Source organism: Talpa europaea (genome assembly GCF_964194135.1).
Source record: "Talpa europaea genome assembly, chromosome: 8".
Taxonomy (NCBI): Eukaryota; Metazoa; Chordata; class Mammalia; order Eulipotyphla; family Talpidae; genus Talpa; species Talpa europaea.
In genome coordinates, this window is record NC_140075.1 from 85038153 (window position 1) to 85056674 (window position 18522).

The 18522-nt window shown below is 43.8% G+C and overlaps 1 protein-coding gene across 2 annotated transcripts in view; it reads left to right on the top strand.

Annotated features, from left to right (window-relative positions):
* SAMD4A (sterile alpha motif domain containing 4A) overlaps positions 1–18522 on the top strand; it is a gene marked incomplete at both ends in the record, with an annotated part of 201511 nt that overhangs the window by 110987 nt on the left and 72002 nt on the right. For both annotated transcript variants that reach the window (XM_084241077.1, XM_084241078.1), the window contains one exon: positions 10641–11159. In XM_084241077.1, the coding sequence (XP_084097203.1) occupies positions 10641–11159 (519 nt within the window). The remainder of the gene's footprint in view (positions 1–10640; positions 11160–18522) is intronic.

Consider the following 18522-nt stretch of genomic DNA (forward strand, 5'->3'; position numbering starts at 1 on the left):
AATGGAGGTCATGGGTTTGCTCTTAGTTCCTTTCACCAGTGATCCTCACACTTCATCCTGGACACAAATCACTCGAAGAGGGGTTTAAAATTTCTGATTCATTGATCTAGGGAGGGATCCCAGAATTTGTGTTTCTAACAGGTTCCCAGGTATACCTCCCACCTACACTTTAGAACCAGTGCCTTAGCCTTCTGTGGTTCCTATTTCCTCCTCTCTTCCCTCCCCCAGCCTGTTGGAGAGAGTCCCATGGGGCATTGTCCTGGCCCCTTACATAGTGTGACTGCTGCTAACAGTGATACAGCGTACATAGGAGCCAGACAGTGGTCCCCATGCTTTACACAGATTAAATAATTCAAACATGACATCAGGCCTATGGAGGTATCCCACTGTCCAGATAAGGAGGCTGAAGTATACAGAATAGTTAAGTGACTTGTCCAGAGTCACACCGCTAACTAAATGGAAGTCAGGATCCAAACCCAGACAGTCTCTAGAATCTGTGCTCCAAATCAGTGTTTTTTGTTATCTCCTGTTTCTTTCCCTCAAGTCACTTAGGGTGCCTGGCCCTCCTACATTTCTGGGAATTGAGTACCTAAGGAAGGAAACCCCAAGATAGCTGAGCCCATTATGTAGGTACTTATAACCAGTGTCCTGGGGTCCGAACCTCTATATGACTCAGGTCCCCGACTTATGAGGGGCAAGCAAAAAGTGATGAGGGAAAAGACAGGGCCTTAAAGGGCTTGATGTGAAGGTTCGGGGGATGTCCACTGTGAAGAAAGGCCAGTGCTCATTTTCTTCCAGGATCCGTGTTCCCCCACCTTCTGCCCTATCCAGAGGCTTCTGCTATTGACACTAGCACCCTAACCAGAAACAGGGAGCCGAGATGTGCTGTACCATGGGCTGCTAACAGGAAAGTACATGTATCTTTTGTCTAGTCTGCTCCAGCAGCCTGTGATCAGCACCAACCTATGCAAGCAAATAGGAAACATGTAAGTTGGTGCCTCAAGGAGCTGGTGGTCTAACTGAGAGGAAGTGGCATACTAGCTAAACTGAGTGGTAGAGAGAGGCACTCAAGGCCAAATAAGTGAACAAGATTTGAGCAGGGAGGTAGATTCTTAAACCATGTCATGGATGATTATGGGAAATGAAGAAAGTTGGGTATGCAGAGTAAATCTATAGCAGAGAGTACTTAATAATGAATAATAAAAGATCTTTTTTCAGATTTAAATAGCTAATGGCTAAGTTTCCATTGATAGATTGTAAATAGACTAAGCTCTATGTGTTTTTTTCACTGTGTGTTTTCCAGTAAATAATGTGTTAAATGCTAGCTGGAGGCATGCTGGAGATTTTGGAGTTACTTTAAAAATGAATTCTACTCCTTACAAAGTTGCCTATTTGTTCTATGAAGGCCTTAAAGTAATTCTCTGCCTCTCTGGTTGATTTCTCCAAGTTCTTAGTATTGCAGACATTTCTACAGAGTACCAAACTTTTCCCAAGGCTATCTCTGACCCCTCACAACCCACTGAAAAGGACAGGACCTCATACCATGCCACATACATTGATAGAGACTGAAGAGAATATCTGATGAGTTCATAAATATATCCACCTCCAATGGTGCTGGTGCAAAACTAGATTAAAACCGAACAGGCCACACTGCTCTCACTCCAGGCTCTGGATCTGTGTCACCTAAGTCCTGTCTCTCTTCCATGTCTTCCTGTGGTTTCAAATTCTGGAGGTTAAGTTTGAGACACAGGAAGGCAGAGGGAGAGGCCTTTGTCCTCAGACACTGTGATGATGGGCTCTCAGTACTTATTTTCTCCTGCAACGTCCCACAAAGTCTACTAAAAGGTCCTCATCTGTTAGTCCTCTTGATTCTGGCCCAGCCACTGACCTCTGACTATTTAATTTCACACTGGGATGCGCAGAGTAAGGGAAATGGCCTACGCCATTCCCACGGCTGACTAGAGAACACCACCCTGTACCATTGTCTCACCTTTTCTCCTCCTTACCCCTCTGCCCCAGAGGAGTTCAGAAATTGAAAAAGATCCCCTTTTCAGAAAAATCTGAAAAATCAAATTCTGATTGCACGGGCAGATCTGCTAACCTGAAAACGAATTTGGTGCACAAGTAACAGGTAAAAATAAGCTGCCTTTCCTGCTTACCTTCACACAAGGCCCTGGAGTTGGCCAGCAGCTCGAGAGGCAGACCAGAAAGTGAGGCATGCCTCTAACTCCCTCTACAGGGCTCTTCCTACTGGGGGGAGAGCAGGATTGGAGATGTTCTAGAGCAAGCCACCCAACTCCATCCCGTGCACTTGATTAGGCCCTTCTTTTCAAGTCTAATAATAGTTAATCTGTCATCATGCATTCAGCCCTCCATACAGTTGTTTTCTTTTCTCCATGGACTAACTTGCACATGTATTTCATACTTCAAGCCCAGTAAGTGAGTCAACTTCTATAACATGTATTTGGGGACAGTGTCTGTGCTGTTCTTTGTTGACAATGTTGACGTCGTTATTTATATCACAGAGCTCTTAAATTCACAATTGTACTTTGGATCCTGTCTCTCAAGGTGAGAAATTTGTCTTAGTAGGGTAACTTTGTATTATTTTAGAAAGCATGGGCATTTAACAGTTCAGACTCATTTAAAGACATTGGGTGATTCTGTTGTCGGAGGTGAGACGTGTTCTCTCTGACCCTTCCTAGACGCCATTGAGGTGGATAAACCTATTGTGTGAAGTAGCTATTCTTCAGTTCAGTCTGTTGGATTTCATGTGTTTCTGTTCCTCCCAGGACACTCCTTTGTTGACTCTGGCTGGATGTTGCCGAGGACTTTGGTCTTGGAGTTCTTCACTAACAAATATTATTGCAATTAGCCTGGCTGTGTCATGGTGGGCACTTTCAAGGCTCTCATTTCTAGTGTTTTGTGGAACCAGGCCTGCATCTAAGTGCAGCAGTTACAAAGCACATTTTTCTCCATTGCAAGGCCCACAGGAGGATTGCTAATTCATTATTTTGAAATACTATTGGAGAGTCATTTTGTGGCATGTGGGGTTTGTCAGTGCTGGGCTTGGGAGTGCAAGAATGGCACTGGAGATTAGTGAGTGGGAAGACTTCATACTTTTGGAACATTTACAGCCTCTCCTCTGAGGGGTTTTCATAGAAAAAACTAGCTGAATGTGGTTAGCAAGGATTTGTCTTAATTTGTCAAGAGTAAGGTAAAGTTTTCTTCATCTCTAATTTATGTGACTCTTAGGAGAGCCACTCCTATGAGGTTTATTAGAACATAATCACTGATGGCCAAAAAAATGTGGACATACAATCTTAACACAATCCTGTTGGCATTGGTTTTCTTTCTTCAACAGATGTTTGCAAAAGAGTCATATTAAGTACATTTAATTCTGCTGTCTCAGCCTCTCAAATCTTTATCATGAAGATTACTTTAATTGGTGTCAGTTACAATCAGGAAAAGCACCCATTATGCTTTTGTTTTCAAGCATGTGGGAAAATTTTCCATTTTAAATAGAATGTTGAGAAAGGGAATGTACACAGATTTTGAAAACTGAGCTAATCATTTTATTTTCCTCTTTTACATGTAACTGTTTTAATACTAAAAGTAATCAAATACTGTGGAATCAAATAAGAAAAAAGTGACTGGACAGTTTTGGGGAGACATTTGACACCTTAGTATTATTTGCAGATCACTCTGTCCATTGTCTATATTGAAGGAAATTTCTAGGAAGTGCCTAAAATTTTGAATAAGAAACCAAAAAGTCTAATAAACCTGGGGACAATTTTATATAGCCACTAAAAATTGTGGTGAATCAGGGAGTGTTATGATATTGGAAAGTAGGGACAGCATCACTCCTTGCCATTTGAGGGTGAGCGGGTGCTTGTGAATGATCAGCACCTGTCGATCTTCTTGCTCTCAGAGGAAGCAATATGGTTATAGTGGACTGTGGAATCTACTACATAGATGCCTGCCTTTTTAGAGAATCCAAGGGACAGTAGCACTGCTGAGTGATTTTTAACAGGGCTCCTTGTGTTAATTATTGTGGTGTACCAGATTACCCCCAAAACTTATAGCTTCACACAATAATGTTTATGTCACAGTTTCTTAGGAAGTTGGGACAGTTTGGCTTTGGGAAGTTCTGGCTCAATGCCTCTTGAAAGGTTGCAGTCAAGATATTTACTAGAGCTGAAGAATCTACTGGCTCACTCCTCTGGGGAGCTGGTGCCGACTCTTAGCAGGAGGCCTGAGTTCTCTCCATATGGACATCTCCTGGGGCTGCCTGAGCGTCTTCGTTTTGGCGTGGCTTGCTCTCCACCAGAGTGAATGAACCATGAGAGGGAGGTGGAAGCTGCAAGACCTTTTATGAGCTAATCTCAGAAATCCTCTGAGGCCTAATTTCATGTCGCATGAACTTGTTGAGATTCATTGTGGGAAGAGACCCCAAGGAAGAAACAAGACGCAAGGATCATTGGAGACTGTCTTAGAAGCCTGCAGTCAACCTTGAAAATAGGGAGAATTCCATCTTATCAAACCTTTATGTCTGTTCAAAGCACCACTTGAAGCTATAGTGACTCAATAACTCCACATTATCTGGGTTCCCGAACATAACTGGTTTAATCCACATCTCTTGGAGGGTTCCATCAATTTATGGGGATATTTATCCAGTCACCCCTAGCATAAGAGAGTACCTTGGGAGACAGAAGGCAAGGGCAGGTGCCAACCCAAGAACCCCACTGTTTGCCATTGGTATTTGCCATTCCCCGCCCCCCTGACTTTTAGGTTGTACTGTATCAGCTCTCATCCCTCCCAAATGCATACTGTGTGGTCTTACACTGGCTGGCTGCCCTTGAGTTGTGCAGAGTTGCACTATTTAGCAGCCTTTACATGATGTGTCTGGGACTGAGTTTGTAACATAAATTCTTCTAGGGAGCATGTGACCACTTAACACTCACTAGTATCCTGCCTTTTAGCACATTTATTTAACCAATACTACTTGTATGTGCACACTTAAATTTCCAGCAGTTTTTTGCATGAGCAAATTGCCTAAATACACTTGTGAGAAACCCTTGTATGGTAAATGTTATTAAACTGAAAACAAGGGTACAATAAAATAGCAATTTAAGGGTAATTTACTAACAACTGGAGCCCTTTAACATTGACACAGCATTGTGTAGTAATAATACCAGACTTGGTATTTAAATACACTCTTTGTCACTCCAAGAATCATTGAGACAGTTTCCTAATCCTCATGCTCTTTAATTATAGCTCTTTAAGAAAATTTTACGATTCCCATGTCACTGGTTTATAAATTATAAATCATTAACTTTTACCCACATAAAACATCCAGTAAACTCTTACATCTCTGCTCCTTATTCAGAGAAATAGAGAAAACATTTGGAGAAACAGAGGTAAGTTGACACCATTGAACCTTTCTGCTCTTGGACTTCTATTCCTGAATAGGTGATGTTGGGGTGGATAATAATAGAAACTGCATCACAGAATTGATTGATTAGTTGAAAATTATAATTCTTGGGGCCTCCTTGGTGGTACAAGGGGTTCAGGCGCAACCTATGAAGCTATCCGCAGCCACTGCAGCACAAGTTTGATCCCCAGCCAGGGAGCTACCTACGTGGCACAGCAGACCTCTCCTGTCTCACCCACTGCTCCCCTCAGCAGAGTATTTCAGTAGATCTGCCTGTTCTGCTCCCCACTCTGTCTCTGGTGAATCCTTTGACACACAACCCCCACACACACCTCTGGCCTGCACACCAGCTCTTGTATGCAGAGCTTTTAAAAAAAAGAAAATTGTAATTCTTAAGTCTTTCCCTGTAAGGAGAATCCATTGGACTCATATCTCAGCAAAGGCTCCTTGCTCTCTGGTAGGTGGTTTGGATGACACAAAAAAGGCCAGAGGGCAGCTGGGCAGGGTCTAGTTTGCCAGTGTAAACCCTGACTTCTGTTTAGAAATGGAGATGCTCACTCTTGCCAATGCCCTCGGGGTGTTCACCCTGAGAACTTGACTCATATTAACTAGAAATCAGAGAAGCAGACCCTGCAATGCTGGTTACATTAATTTGCCTTAAGCAGCCATCATCAGAGGGATCAGATAGACTCAAAGTTCCTATAATCAGCACAGAATGGCCTCCACAGGAAGCTGAATCATAATCAGAAACCATTTATTAAGTTTCTCTGAAAAATAATCATCATAGAATCTAGAAATACCTCCAATCCCATATGATCAGTTCCTTCTCAGCCTGAAGGTACCTAAGGAGCAAATCATAGTCCAAAAGTGGTTTGGCGAGTGGACAATCAGGATGAGGGAGGCTCAGTGAGGTGAATGTTTAATGGCTGTCGGTCAGCTTTATGAATCCATCTCAGAATGGAATGACATTGCCAGAAGGTTTGAACCACTCAAAGCCAAATGGCTCAATCTTCCTTTTCCCTTGTATAAGTGCATAGTTGTGTTGACTATCTTTGGCCATGTAACAAAGTACTCAGATTACCCAGAACCTAGCAGCTTAAAACATTAGCCATGTTATCACATACAGTTTCTGCGGATCAGGAATGCAAGTGGTTGCGTCTCTCTGAGCTTGAGTGCAGACATCTGAGGGCTTTGTGGGGGCTGTTGGTTCCAAGGTGGTTCCCTCACATGGCTGGCAAGTTGCTGTTGGCTGTTGGCAGGAAGCCTCAGTTTCTCACCATCAGGACCTGTTACTTAAGTGTCCTCACAACAGGGCAGTAGGCTTCCCCAGAATGAGCAGTACAAGAGAGAGCAAGGAAAAAGCTGCAATGCCTTTTTAACCTAATCCACGAAGTGTCACACACTATTACTTCTACCACTTTCTGTTTGCTACTAGTGGCTCCCTAAGTCCAGCTGTCACAGGGAAAGGAATTAGGTTCCTCCCTATAAAGGGAGAAGTGCCAAACAAATTGTGGACATATTTTAAGACCATAATCAATGTAAGACCTGTATGGTCTCTGCAACTCACTTCTTTTCTATACTTCCTAACTGACCTACTCTACTGCTGAACCAGGTACTCTATTAATATAGTAAATCTTTACATTTATAAATATATATATTATATGTAACTATGTATTATTTGCATACCTTTTATATTTTCTATATTATATAATTACATATAGATAATAAATATTAATGTACTTAATTTATGCCTAAGCTCTTCCAATATGGTAGCTATTATATATCTTTTTGCTAATTCATCACCCCTCCCCTTCTGCCACCTCACTACCTAGGGGACCTGGGGCATGTTATTTGACCTCTTTGTGCCTCTGTGTCTTCATCTGTAAAATAAGGCTATAGTAAAACCTACCTCATGAGCTTCTGGTGAGAAATGAAATGAGCATTATGTGCACAGTGCTTAGAAGAGGGCCTGGCACATCCAAAACTTATTCATACTGTTAGTTGTCGGTGGTGACAGCAGCTGCAGCAGCAGAAATGGTTTGCTCCAGGAGAGGTAGTAAGCCTTCAGAAGGCAATCTTATTTCCATGTTCCCGGTGACAGTGAACAAAAATCATAGCAGTCTACCTGGCCACACCACAGTTCCACACCATGCAAGTCCTGTCCCCAGGGGAGAGAAAGAAGCATTTTCAACCCCGGCAGGGACCAAGGGCTGCAACCTCTTGTTTTCCTTTCCTCTGCTGTGCTTGTTCAACCTCTTCTAGATCTCAGGTTAACCCCGGCAGGGTGCACTTACATGGAGGTGGCATGTCGGTTTGCACTCTGAGTCCTATTTACGTTTTGTTTTGTTCCTGATTTTTTTAAGGCTGACCTTTCTGCAGAAGGGTAGACTATCCAGACAGGGAAGTGACCTAGCAGAAAGTTAGGCAGTTCCTCAGCTTTGTGCATTTTTATTACAGGTTGTTCCCAAATTTTGTTTTTAAACGTACATTTTCCAGAGTGTGATCTAGCCACGTCTGATCGGCGTGCTGGTGTGGAATATAGATTCATCTTCTTCTCTCAAGCCTTTTGCTTCTTGAAAGTGACTCTTTAGCTCCTTGGGCTTAATAAATTGATTTTATCTCCATTCTAAGCATATTCATAATTTAAAATGTGATAGGTGTTTGCTGAAAATGTATTGATGAGAAAGTTAAAATTGGTGTCTTCATCATCTTCCGGAGCTCCTTTAAAAGGGAGACTACCTGGTGGAATGCATGAGGGTTGTCTTGTGTCAGATGGCAAGTAGCTAAATATAGAGTCAGGGAACTGGGAGGGACCTCGAGGTCACCAGTGCTGCCTTCCTCATCTGAATGACTATAGCCCTGTGCTGGCCAATTCAGTAGCCACCAGCCGCCAGAGGCTTCTGAGCACTCAGCTGCTGCTAGTGCAAGTGGAGATGTGCTGTCAGAGGTAAAATACACCCTAGGTTTGGAAGACTTAATACAAAGAAAAGAAGTGAACTATGTCATCAGTAATTTTATATTCATTACATGTTGAAATGATAATATTTTGATATATTGGATTTAGCAAAATAAGTCATTAAAATGAATTTCATCTATTTACTTTTAACAGTAAAAATGTTCAATTGCATACATGGCTCACTTTATATGACAGTGCTTGACAGTGCTTCTCTAGACCATTTATCTCTATTCTTCAAGACTCAGGACAGAGATTCTTAGAGCTTTATTAAAGACTCCGCTGAGTCTTTCGTTATTTGGACATTTCATTCTTCTCTGCAGCCAATCCTAACCCCTTCTGCCTCCATCATGAGCGCTTCTACACCAGGTTGCTGTTCAACATGAAGCTCCCCCTTTGAATCATCAGGCACCTTCAGCTCAGTTACTCCATTTTCTTTTACCTTTGACTTTCTACCTCTTTTTCAACTCTGATAATTTTTAATGACCTCTCCTGGGTCATCTCTAGTCTCTCTTTTATTTTTAAATCTTGGTTGCCAAAACCACCTATGTAGCTGTAATGTGGGCCTGACTAACATAGAGACATGTAGAAGGAACTATTTCCACCATCAAGTACTTGACTGGCCCCTTTGATACATGACTTCATGTAATTCAGCACAAGGAGGGGCAATGCACTTGGCAAAGCTCTTGACTGATGAGAGAACTGAGGCTCAGAGAGGTTAAGTAACTTACTAAGGTTCCATTGCAAATAGAGTGACAGATCTGGGATTTGTGCCCAGTTCTGCCTGACTCTAAAGACCACCTTCTTTCATTACATACATGCCTTCCTCGCCCTGTGGTCTGGAGGCCCCATGAGACATGGCTGATGCATTTGTAGCTTGTGGTCAGCAGTGATTCCTGAGCTTGTTCTGACGTGCTTGTTCCTTAACTAGGATTGTGACGCCCTTCTGCTAAATTCCAGGAACCCCATTTTAGGCCTGCATCTGTGACAGCCAGCAGGACTGCCCTGCCTTGGCCCCAGCAAGGTCCTCAGTGGGGCAGAGTTGAGGTCTCCAAGTGTCAGGAGTGACTCTCAGTCTCCAGAATGATCTACTTCTCAAAGGCAAATCAGAGCAGAATGCATTGTTTACCTATGTTTACCTGACGGCAACAAATTTGTGTTTTGGGTAGAAGGGGGCAAGGATGGATCCTTGTATATTAAAAACTTATCTTCACATGGATGAACCCTGAGGACACTATACTATGTGAAATCAGCCAGTCACAAAAGGACAAATACTGGGTGATTCCCTTATATGAGGTACCTAGAAAAATTAGACAAAAGTATGGCAGTGGGGGGTGTGGGGGGATTTGGGGGGAATGGGGAGTTATGGTTTAATGTGTATAGAGCTCCAGTTTGGGAAGATGAAGCTGATCTCCTTGGTGATGATTACACAGTGTTGTGACTGCGCTTAATGCTACAAAACAATATACTTCAAAATGGTTAAAATGGTAAATATTATATCATGTGTTTTAACCACAATTAAAATAATCAAACTGATCCTCACTTCTAGAAAAATAGCTTGCCTCCATGTGTGAAAAGAGGTGCCCCTGGACCCGTCTTGGGTGCATTGCTCATTTTAGCTTTGAGGTCGCAGTTGTTTTCTGAGTTAGCTTCTCGTGAGAAAGGTACAGGCTTACTTCACTCAGATCAGGGGACTCCTTTTCCTCCTGATTTCTCCATCTAGGAAGTTTTATCCCCTTCACACAAATGCCTTTGCAGAGTTTAAAACCACGTTACCACAGGTGAGGGGGGAGGGAAGAAACTGTCTTACCGCCAGGACTCCCATGTTGGGTCCACCCTAACTCTGACTTTTCTGTGAAGGGTTTCTTATTCTTATACCTCCCCTCTTTCCCTGCACTACCCCCTTCCTCGCCAATCCCCAACTGCCGTCTGTCTGAAGATGAGGCTAGACCTTTCTGAAAAAGAGAACAGGACTATAAATTTATTTGGTTGTGCCAAGTAGCTGTAGCCCCTTTGGAGACGTGGAAAAGAATCCGATTGAACTATGAAATCCCTAACAATCTTTGCTCCAATGTCATCATTCACTGCCCTCAGACAGCCTGAGGTTGGCTACCGATCCTGTGCACGGACTGTTGGAGAAAATTCAGCCTAGGTTCATAGATTGGGCCTCTAAACCAAGAGATCCTCTTTACGGCATGACGTTTTGTGTCATTGTGGGTATATTTGCTTATTTGTCTTGTGTATTTTCCTTTTCAGGAATCATTAACCAATGGCAGCAGGAATCCAAGGATAAAGTGATTTCCCTCCTATTAACTCACCTGCCTTTGCTGAAGCCAGGAAACCTTGACGCAAAAGTAGAGTATATGAAACTGCTGCCCAAAATCCTGGCGCACTCTATTGAGCACAACCAGCACATCGAGGAGAGCAGGCAGCTGCTGTCCTATGCTTTGATCCACCCCGCCACGTCGTTAGAAGACCGGAGCGCTTTGGCCATGTGGCTGAACCACTTGGAGGACCGCACGTCCACCAGCTTTGGTGGCCAGAACCGAGGCCGCTCAGACTCTGTGGATTACGGGCAGACGCACTACTATCACCAAAGACAGAACTCGGACGACAAGCTCAACGGCTGGCAGAACTCTCGGGATTCTGGGATTTGCATCAACGCCTCCAACTGGCAGGACAAAAGCCTGGGCTGTGAGAACGGCCATGTGCCCCTCTACTCCTCCTCATCCGTCCCCACCACAATCAATACTATTGGAACCAGCACAAGTACAAGTAAGTCCCTGGAGCCCTTTAGCACAGTCTGGTTTGGCGACTTGCTGTGTGTGGCATGTCCTGCTGAGAATGTCCGCTCGAGCACCTGTAACCCTGGGAGAAAAGGGCTGATTGGAATTGGCTGTGGGAAAGGGACCTTTGGAACCCAACTTTGTTGCTCTTTTGATTCTAGAACGGTGAAAAATGATCAATGGTCCAAATTTGGGTTAAAAACAGACTAAAAAAAAATTTTTACAGAATAAGTGGGGCAAGAAAGACACTTCCCGTTTCCGCAAACAGAGTGCCTTTCACCCACGTGTCTTTCACCCTGGGGTTTTGGACTTGCTGAGACACTGAGATCTGTGTGATTCTCTAAACCCGATTCTAACCCATGGTTAACCAGACAGCCTCCTGGGCTTTGTGCATTTTCTTTCTTCTTCCCCCTCCCCACTGTTTCTTCCTTTTTTATTATTTTCAATTTCACCCTGGAATGTTCCCTTTCTTGCATTTCCTGGTTTTAATCCCCAGTTGTTGGGGTGCTTTTCCTCCTCACCAGGGGGAGCAGGTTTGCTAACTGAGAATGCTGCTCTGTGCTATGGCCTGGTGTGATGCTGGGGTCCCCACCTTGCTCAGTCTAATCCACTAGGAGAGGCGGGGCAGGGACTGCTTTGCAAGAGGGCAGAGCAGAGGACAGCCTCATGCTCCTTTGACCACTGAAGCAGTCCCCTGTGCACACGGGCACAGGGGCCAGCAGTCCTGTCTGTGGCTCTCCACTTAGGCCGAGCACGTGGACACACATGCCATGGATGCTTATATAAAGTGGCAACGTGGCCCGTCATTACACAGAATTCCTTGGTGCTACTTTGCATGTGTTCCACGAATACATGTCAGTGCCGAGATCACTCTCTAGGGGGAAGCTTTTGTGGTTAGACTCTATGTGCCTGTCAAATTGCAGGAACCCCCAATTATAAAGATATGAGAGGATTAAGAATTGGCAGTGACGGCTTCTTGGCTTCTACCTCCACTTGGATCTTTTGGCTAGTGAGCCTTTTTAAACATTTTCTCAAACATGTAGGAGTGTTGGCTAGAACCCTATTAATTGAAACAGTACCTTAGTGGAATAACCAAGGAAATGCTGAAGATGCTGCATTGCTAATACTACAATGGGAGACTTTTAAATTCTTTTTCTAATTTTACATTTAGTTAGGGGTTACTTGCACCTTGGGGGAATTAAGTGATTATTGTATCATTAATATATTCTGGAAGAGGCCCTGATTTCAGTCAGTCTCTTTCATGGACTAGTAATCCAGGGAACGGTCTCACTAGCTTCCCTGTGATGGAGAGTGACGGCTGGGAGCATGAAAGCAGACACATGCAGGCTGGGATGACAGAGCTTCTTGGCCTGAGTTTCCTGGGTCAGCAACGGATCCAGTAATTGTCATAAAACTCTGATAGCTGGAGAGATTCAAGCTCCAAGCTGCCTGCCCTCTCAGATCTTGGTCTTTTGTACTTTAAGGGGTTGGCTTTTGTGTCATTTGTCTTGAAATTAGCCGTGGGACATCATATTTCCATCTCAACTGATTTACACAGTCGGGGTCAGATCTTGACAAGATGAATACATTTAAGATGGTTAGCAGATTGTGTGTGGGAGGCAGGACTTGGACTTTTCACTGAGGCCACCAGCCTGACAGAAGGGAGGGAAATGGAGAGATGACCGTCATGGAATCCGGGACCTTGGTGTCCCTGTGTCGTACTTGAACTTCAGAGGACTTGGAGTGTTCACTAAACACTAAACACCAGTGTTTAGTGGACTTGGAGTGTTCACTAAACACCAGATTGCAGGTCTCGGGAAGAAGAAAAGGGAATGAAAGCCTGTTTGAGACTGTTAGCAAGAAGCTCAGATTTCTACTCCAGAAAGTTTCATTCAAATACAGAGGCCATGTCAACACTTAAACAATATCTCTTTAACAAACAATGTTATTATTCCTCTGCATTGTCTCAGGTGGTTGGATTGTGTTTGTCAGAACCTTTAGGTCATTTATTCACTTGGGCCTCTCTGAAATATATTCTGAGCACCTGGGAGGCACAGGGACAGCAGTTCCCTGTGAGAACACAGACTTCGGTGTCAGCCCCATCCTGGGTCCAAATCTCAGACCTACTATTTGCTAACTACACCTGGGCAAGTTACTAACCTATCCAAGCAAGGTCTCCAGGCATAAAACAGGCAGGTGATGATATGTATGTCCGAGAGCTATGGTGAGGGTAAATGAGATCATGGCAGCAGTAGGTACTCTGTGGGTGTCTGTTGGATGAATCCATGAGAGCCTGGGAAAGACTGGGAGGAGCAAGTGCTGACACTGGCACCCAGAACGCGTGGCCTCGCTTGCATCTTCTCATGGTTACCTGCTAAAAGCCCCTTCTCTGAGCCTGGGCCAGCAGAATGATCTAGGGGGCCTTCAATATGCTGTGACTTTGGGCCAATTCACTACAATAGATAATGGGTTGCATTTAGGGCTCTAGGGCCCCTACTTCACTGAAGAGCTCTATTTCTTTCCTTTTTTCAAAGTGGAAAAACATCCACACAAAACAAGATGATTATCCAAAAAGAACTGAACTCCAACAGTGCTATACATTTTCAGATTACAAGTCACATGAGTAACAGCTAATGAAAAGAAACTAAATGGGAGACTACCTCCTTACACAGTCTTTTTTGTTTTTCACCTTGACTTACTCTACTAATACGTTTTTTCCCTTGGCCATCGTACCCTAGCAAAATGCCTAAGCGCTCACGCCCTCTTCCCTCTGGGGATTCTGAATCTTTCAGCTGCCTTGCAAACATCACCACTCGCCTATTGGGTGCCTAGCCTGTGTTTGAGTCCATGGGAAAAGTCAGGAAGTTAAAGGAAAGTGTTTTAGGGATCCTATAATGTAAGTGGAGCAAGAAAACATATCAGTCAGCCTCCCAATTAAAAATTAAATCTTGCTTTTTGCCAGATGTCCATAGACTTGTATATAACATTTTATGAATTACATAAAAGTAAAGAAAAATCCATACCACACTATGGCAATGTAGCATTAAGTGTCAGCTGAATGGAGAGTCCATCCTGTAAGCAGAGTGAATGCAGAAATGGAAACTCTGGTGAACGGGAGGGTCAAGAAAGTCTTTGCAGAAGAAATGGGAAGTGAGTTAGGATGGTGATTTAGAGAAGAGGGAAGGGCCCCGAGGGTAGGGATATGCATTGTGAGTGAAGGAATGAAGGTTCTAGTGTGCTGACAGGAATGGAAAACAGTGAGGAGGAAGGAGGTTCACAGAGGAAAGCATAGTGAGAGACATAAGCAGAGACTGCGAGAAGGGGTTTGAGGGCCCTTGCAGAGACCAAGCTTGACACCTTGGGCTTGGGAATGGCATGAGCAACCCTGTATTGCTGTGGTTTAAGCTACTGGTTTGCTATGTGCAAACCACATGGATGACAGGTGCTGAGGGTCAAGTCAGTGAGCTTCAACAACTCAGTTGTGAGACAAAAGTAACATTAGGATAGGAACAGGTATGAAGCAAGAAGGAATGGATAATAGGAATGTTCCCATAGTAGAATGACTAGCATTAGGATTCAGTATTGACTCGGACATACATTACTGATTAACTTGTGTTCATTCATGTAGAAAATGCTTATTAAGTGCCTGCTATATGCCTGTCCTGCTGGAGGCACTTGGGACACATCAGTGGATTACACAAAGTTGCCTTCTTGCACGGAGCTGACAGTCTAGTGCATATAAATCATAGTAAATTATATAGTTTGTGAGAGATTGATGAGTGGTATGAAAATAAGAAAAAGAGTAAGGTCAAGAGGATCAGGACTTGCTGTGGTTGATCGTAGTATTAAAAAGGGTGATCAGAGTAGAGCTCATGGAAAGGGTAGGGGTAACGTGCAAAAAGCTAAAAGAAGCCAGAGGGTTATAGCCAACTGGGCATTTGAGGAAGAGTGGGTCAGGCAGAGAAAAAGCTAGAGCAGGGGCCTCCCTGGTGGCACATGGGGTTAAGCGTCAGCACTACGAAGCTATCCACAGCCACTGCAGCATGAGTTCGATTCCCAGCCAGGGAGGTGACCACATGGTGCAGCAGAACTCTCCTGTCTCGCCCGCAGCTCCCCTCAGCAGTGTATTTCGGTCAATCTGCCTGTTCTGTTCCCCAATCTGTCTCTGGTGAATCCTCTCACACGCCACACATATGGCCTATACCCCAGTTCTTGTATGCATAAATAAAATCGTTAAAAAAAAAAAAAAAGCTAGAGCAAATATCCCAAGATAGGATAATGCCAGCTTGTTTGGGGAAAAGTGACAGACTGCTTTCTGTAAGAGAGTGAGGTAGAACTTGAGGAGAGAGATTGCACGGATAATGGGAAGAAACAGATTCTACAAGGCATTGTCGGCCATTGCAAGGACTTCGACTTTTGCTCTTACTACACCAAGAAGCCATTGGAGGATTTTTCCCAAATGAGTGACATGATCTAACTCACATTTTAAAGGGATCACTTTGATGATTAAGAGCAGAGTGTCCAGGGTAAGGACAGAAACATGAAGACCAGTGAAGAGGCTAGTATAGTAATCCAAGCAGACCCTGATGGCTCAGACCAAGGTGGCCAGAGTAGACAGGAGAGAAGCAGGGTGTAGATGTATTTTGGAAGAACAGGATGTTCTGACAATAAGTGAGCTATATCCTTGAGAATTCAAGGATGAATCCAGGGGTTTTTGCCTAAACTACTGGAAGGATGGTATTGACTTACTTTGGGATGAGGAACTCTCTGTTAATTGCGTAGCTTTCAAGGTAAGATCGGGAAGTCATTGTCATAGGTAATGAGTTTGCATGTCTGTTAGACAGCTGGAGATGTCTAGTAAGCAGTTGGATGTATAAGTATGCAAATTAGGAGAGAGGACTGATCCAAGACAGATGTTTGGGAATTATCAGCACATGGGTGGTGTTTGAAGCAATGCAACTAAGTGAGATTACCAAGGGAAATGTGTAGAGAGAGAAGAGGACCAAGGACTGAGCCCTTCACCTCAGCATGAAGCTGAGGTAGGGAGGGGACACCAGAAAAGAAACTAGGAGAAAGCCCTGAGGTCAGAGAAAAGTCAGGTGTTTGTGTGCCTTGCAAGTCAAATGCAAGGAGGAAAAGTGATGAACTGAGTAAAATGTTACTGGTAGGTTTAGTATGACAAGGACCAAAAATTAATGATATGATTTTTCAGAGAGGAATGTTAAATATTAATTGAAAGAGTTTCCCACCTGATAGGCATTTAAGGGATAAAGATAGTTGAGCTAGTGTTTTCTAAGAGACAAGCTTGATTTTGGATGTATATCGACTTTGAGAAGGTGCTGGAACATTTACTTGAAGAAAAATGATGTTTAGAAGGTATTAAAAATAGACAATGGAGCCATGCAGAGTTTTTGAAGAAAGGGATTAGGATGAGGCTAAAAATAGAAGGCCAAAACTAAGTACTAGTATAAAGAGAATCAATCTGTTTTCATCTGTTCACACAGAGGCAAGAGTACCTTTTATTGGTGGCAGAAAGTTAAATCAAGTGAGATCTCTAGGATCTTTGAGCTGGGCCTTTTATCCCATGACATAGGAGGAGGCTGGGGTTGGCCTGGGATAAGAAGTCTATTAAAGAACATTTTGAATAACATCACAGCATTTCAGAATAGGGGAAAGAATATCTTTTTTAGCACCTCATTTTCCGTCTAGTTATCAGGGCTCTGATGCCTGACATGGAGAATATGCAGGTCCTACATCATGAGCCTGGAGAACCGAGAGAAATGAGGCACTGACCGTCACAGACTGTACGCAAGACTCTGTCATGTTGTCCCAGGCCACACAAGCCATTCCCAACATCAGGTGCATAGAGCCTGGCTCAGCACCCTGAGGTTTGCTTCCTGTCTGAGGCCAGCTTAGAAAAAGTAAATTCTTGGGGAAAGAACAAGTCTTTCCTGGATGACTTGAATGAGATCAGTGCCACCCCCATTGCCCCAGACTTACTTCCTTATCATTTTCTGCTCTTTTTGGGCTGACTTTGTCTTGGAAGGAAACCTTGTACTACAGACAAAGGAAATTGTTCTATTCAAATCACTGCTATACTGCATTTTTTTCTTAGCATTCTTAGCATTTGGACTTGAAAACATGTTGACCTCTGCTGGCTTAGCATGAAACAAGAACTCAGAAACTTAAGGTACCAAAGATTATTCCAAAATGCTCCCTTTGAAGTTCCCATTTATTCTACAGTCTCATGGTACAGCTTGTAGCCTTTCTATTTCTCATTAATCTAGGTGAATTTCCCTGATGATTAAAAACAATACATTTAACATTTTTTGGTACCCATAAAGCATAAAAGTTCAATTAACAGTGATAGCTCACACATATATAGTATATACTATATGCTGAGTATTGTTCAAAACACTTGACATAAACACAAAACTTATTTAATCCTCATCACCTCATCATGTGGGTATTATCTTCATTTGACAGACAAGGAAACTGAGTTACCCAGAGGCCAAATGACTTGAGCAATGTTACAGACCAACTAAGTGCTGGAACTGGGGTTTGAACCCAGAGAATCAGGCCTCAGAGTCTGGCTCTTAACTCCAGTTTACATGCCTCTTCCTCTTAATCCTGGTCTCAAAGATTGACTTAGCAGTAGCAAGTAGACTTGCTCTCCTCTGGCCCTGAAATTACGCCTGCATTGACCAGCCTCACAATAGTATCAGCGTCCACCATAGCACACACATCTAAAACTTGGCCAGGGCCACCCCTGGTGGTGCAGGTGGTTGAGGGCTGCGCTGTGAAGCTGTCTGTAGCCTCTGCAGTGCCAGTCGATCCCGGCCAGCTGGTGTGGGTCCCACATGGCGCGGCAGACCTCTCCTGTCTCACCCGCTGCTCCCCTCACCAGTGTATTTCAGTCAGTCTGTTCTGTTCCCTGCTCTGTCTCTGGTGGGTCCTCTCACCCTCCCACGCATCTGCCCTCTACCCCAGTTTTCTTGTATAAATAAATCTTTAAAAATAAATAAATAAAACTTGGCCAAATGGTGCCCAAGGTCTGCTTTCTTGGCACCTGATCCATGCACTTTGGCATCTGCCCTCAGCATTCCGTGTCACAGCTTTTGGTCAACCTGTTCACCTCCCCTGCCCAGTTACAAACTCCTGGGGCACAGGAGTTGTATCTTCTTTGTCCCTCTTTCCCAGTACCTAGAACACAGAGTCACAAAAGTGTTGGAGATGGCACATTCCTCGCATGCACTCAGCCTCCTCCCTCCATGGCAGAGTCTCTGTTAGGTAATGAGCATCTCTTGCTAAACCCAGATGTGGTCTGCAAATCCTCTTCAATAGACCCCTCG